Genomic DNA, 2,279 nt, shown 5'->3' with positions numbered 1-2,279 from the left:
TGCTGAACAGCAGGACAGGCCCCAGCTCTCTGGTCCTGCCCTGCAAAGTGCCCCTGCAGAGGAGTCCTCACTTCACGAGGGTCCCCACTGCTTTGTGCCAGTGCTGACACCCCATCAGAGGCAGGGACTTGCTGATTCCCAGGCTCCATGGAATGGACCACCTAGTAGCAACCTGGCACCTCTAGCTCAACTCAAAATGACACCCTGATTTCTCACCAGGCTCCCCATCCTTGTCTGCAGCTTGGACACTGCCAACCTCCCTTCCTGGGAGGCTCTCCATCTCTCTCCTCAGTTCATCTCCCAAAAGACAAAGCTGGTTTGAGGTTCCCCTGGGACCCTCTGCACACCTTTCTGACCCAGTAACTTGGCCAAGCTTCCTCCCACAGGCTGGGACAGTGGTGGGCAGCTCTGGCTATGGAACAGCATTCAGGGAGGCACCACGGGAAGCATCAGTGTGGCTGTGCCCCCCAGTCACCCCTGGCTGGGGATCCTTCACACACCCTCTGAGAGGCCCAAAGCACAAACACACAACAGGAAAGGGACTAACCAACTTGTCTGCTCCTCTTCCTCACTTCTCTGACTTACCTGTCTGAGAAACCAAGGCCTGGCTGTGGTTATCCCCCATCTGCAGCACATACTGCACAGCCACGTGCAGAAAGGCGTCTCAGGAGTAACAGAGCAATGGGGCTGAGTCTCCTGCAGAAAAACAACATGTCAGGATCTGCACTGATGTTTTCCCTGGATTTGAAAGACCCACTCACTGCCTGGACCCCCCTTGCCCTCTGGAGAGTTTCCACTCAGCAGCCTGGCCACTCCAACAGACATGACTGCGAGGTTGGCCCTTGAGTCCACCAGGATCAGCCCATCAGCTGCAGAGTGGCTGTTCCTAAGGAACACAGCACATCCAAAAAATCCCTTCCCAGAGCAGCCAGAGCCTTCCCATGTCACTCCCCTTCCACGTTCCTTATCAATGGCTTGCATTGTCTTTGCTGTTGGTGTTCATGGGGTCGTTTTCTTTTAATGAGTAACTTCTTTGAAGCCTCCACCAGCTGTGCTGGCCCGAGGGCCAGTCTCACCCCACAGCCAGGACCTGCAGCTCCCCCTCGTGCCCCTCACCTGCTCAGGTTTCAGTGCCAGCCCCTCCCTGCTCCCTTCAATTCTGGAAAGCCAGAACAACCAGACAACCACCATCAGCCTTCAGCAATCCCATCACAAGCAAAACACCCCCCTACCTCACTGATCCTATAAACAGGAGGGGACATGCCAAGGGCTTGCCCCAAATGCAGCGTTTCTAAACCCAAACTACTCGTGGCTGCTGGATCAGTCCCTGTGAGGCTCCACAGCACAGCAGGACCCGGCGGTCTCTGCAGAAATGTTGGACAAAGAGCTACTCTTCATCTCCCACCAGGCTGGGGAGGGAGTGGGGCAGCCCCTGGGGTGCCTGGGTGGGTCTCCCGTGTGCCACCCAACCTGGGCTGGAGACGTTCAAAACCCACCTGGACACGTTCCTGTGTGATGTGCTCTGGGTGACCCTGCTCTGGCAGGGGGGTTGAGCTGGGTGAGCTTTCCAGGTCCCTCCCAACCCCTAGGATTCTGTGCTCCACAGCCCCTCCCTGGGCCTGTTCCAGCAGGATTGTGCAAACCCAAGCCCCGGCGTCTCTCTGCGAGAGCGACCTGGTCCAAACCTCCGGGGTGCACTTTGCTCTCTGATGGTGGTGACCTCACGCTGGCTCCCTGGCCAGTGTTTAAAGTCCAGGGGAGGGGGGTGTTCACCTGCCTCCTACGCACCGACAGCTCCTTCCCACTCTTGCTCATCTGCCTGGCCCGGGGCTCCAGCGCCCGCACCAGCCCTGCAGGATGCGGCTGCTTCTCCGGGCAGCGGTTCTGTGCCTGGTGCTGGGCTCAGGGCACTGCACCCAGGAGGCCAAGGAGAGCCCCGTCCACCCAGCTGCCCAGGCAGAGTCCCCCGCTTCAGACTGGGGCATAGGGGCCATCCGGGACAGCTTTGAGACAGTTAACAGCTACTTTGACTCTGTCTTGGAACTGTTTGGGGGAAAAAACGGCGTTTGCCAGTACAGATGTCGATACGGTAAGTGAACCTGACCCTGCTGGCTCCTCTCTCCTTGCCCTTTCCCCTCTTTCATGGAAACTCACAGCACACGCTGTCCCCGAGGCCACAACCATCCCTGCCCTGGCCCCCTGCACAGCTCGGCACAGTCCCTGCAGGGAGGCACAAATTCTCTGCTAGTGCCAGGAAAGGGACCCTGGACCCTCCTCTT

General features: G+C 58.4%; 1 protein-coding gene across 1 annotated transcript in view; it reads left to right on the top strand.

Annotated features, from left to right (window-relative positions):
- The first annotated feature begins 1,857 nt into the window (after positions 1-1,857).
- Positions 1,858-2,279, top strand: part of PLA2G12B (phospholipase A2, group XIIB) — an 11,588-nt gene continuing 11,166 nt past the window's right edge. Inside the window, exon 1 of the mRNA XM_009996404.1 lies at positions 1,858-2,089. Within this exon, the coding sequence (XP_009994706.1) occupies positions 1,858-2,089 (232 nt within the window). The remainder of the gene's footprint in view (positions 2,090-2,279) is intronic.

Source organism: Chaetura pelagica, unplaced genomic scaffold (assembly GCF_000747805.2).
Source record: "Chaetura pelagica isolate M959 unplaced genomic scaffold, ChaPel_1.0 scaffold464, whole genome shotgun sequence".
Lineage (NCBI taxonomy): Eukaryota > Metazoa > Chordata > Aves > Apodiformes > Apodidae > Chaetura > Chaetura pelagica.
This window is presented reverse-complemented; position numbering and strand designations above follow the sequence as displayed.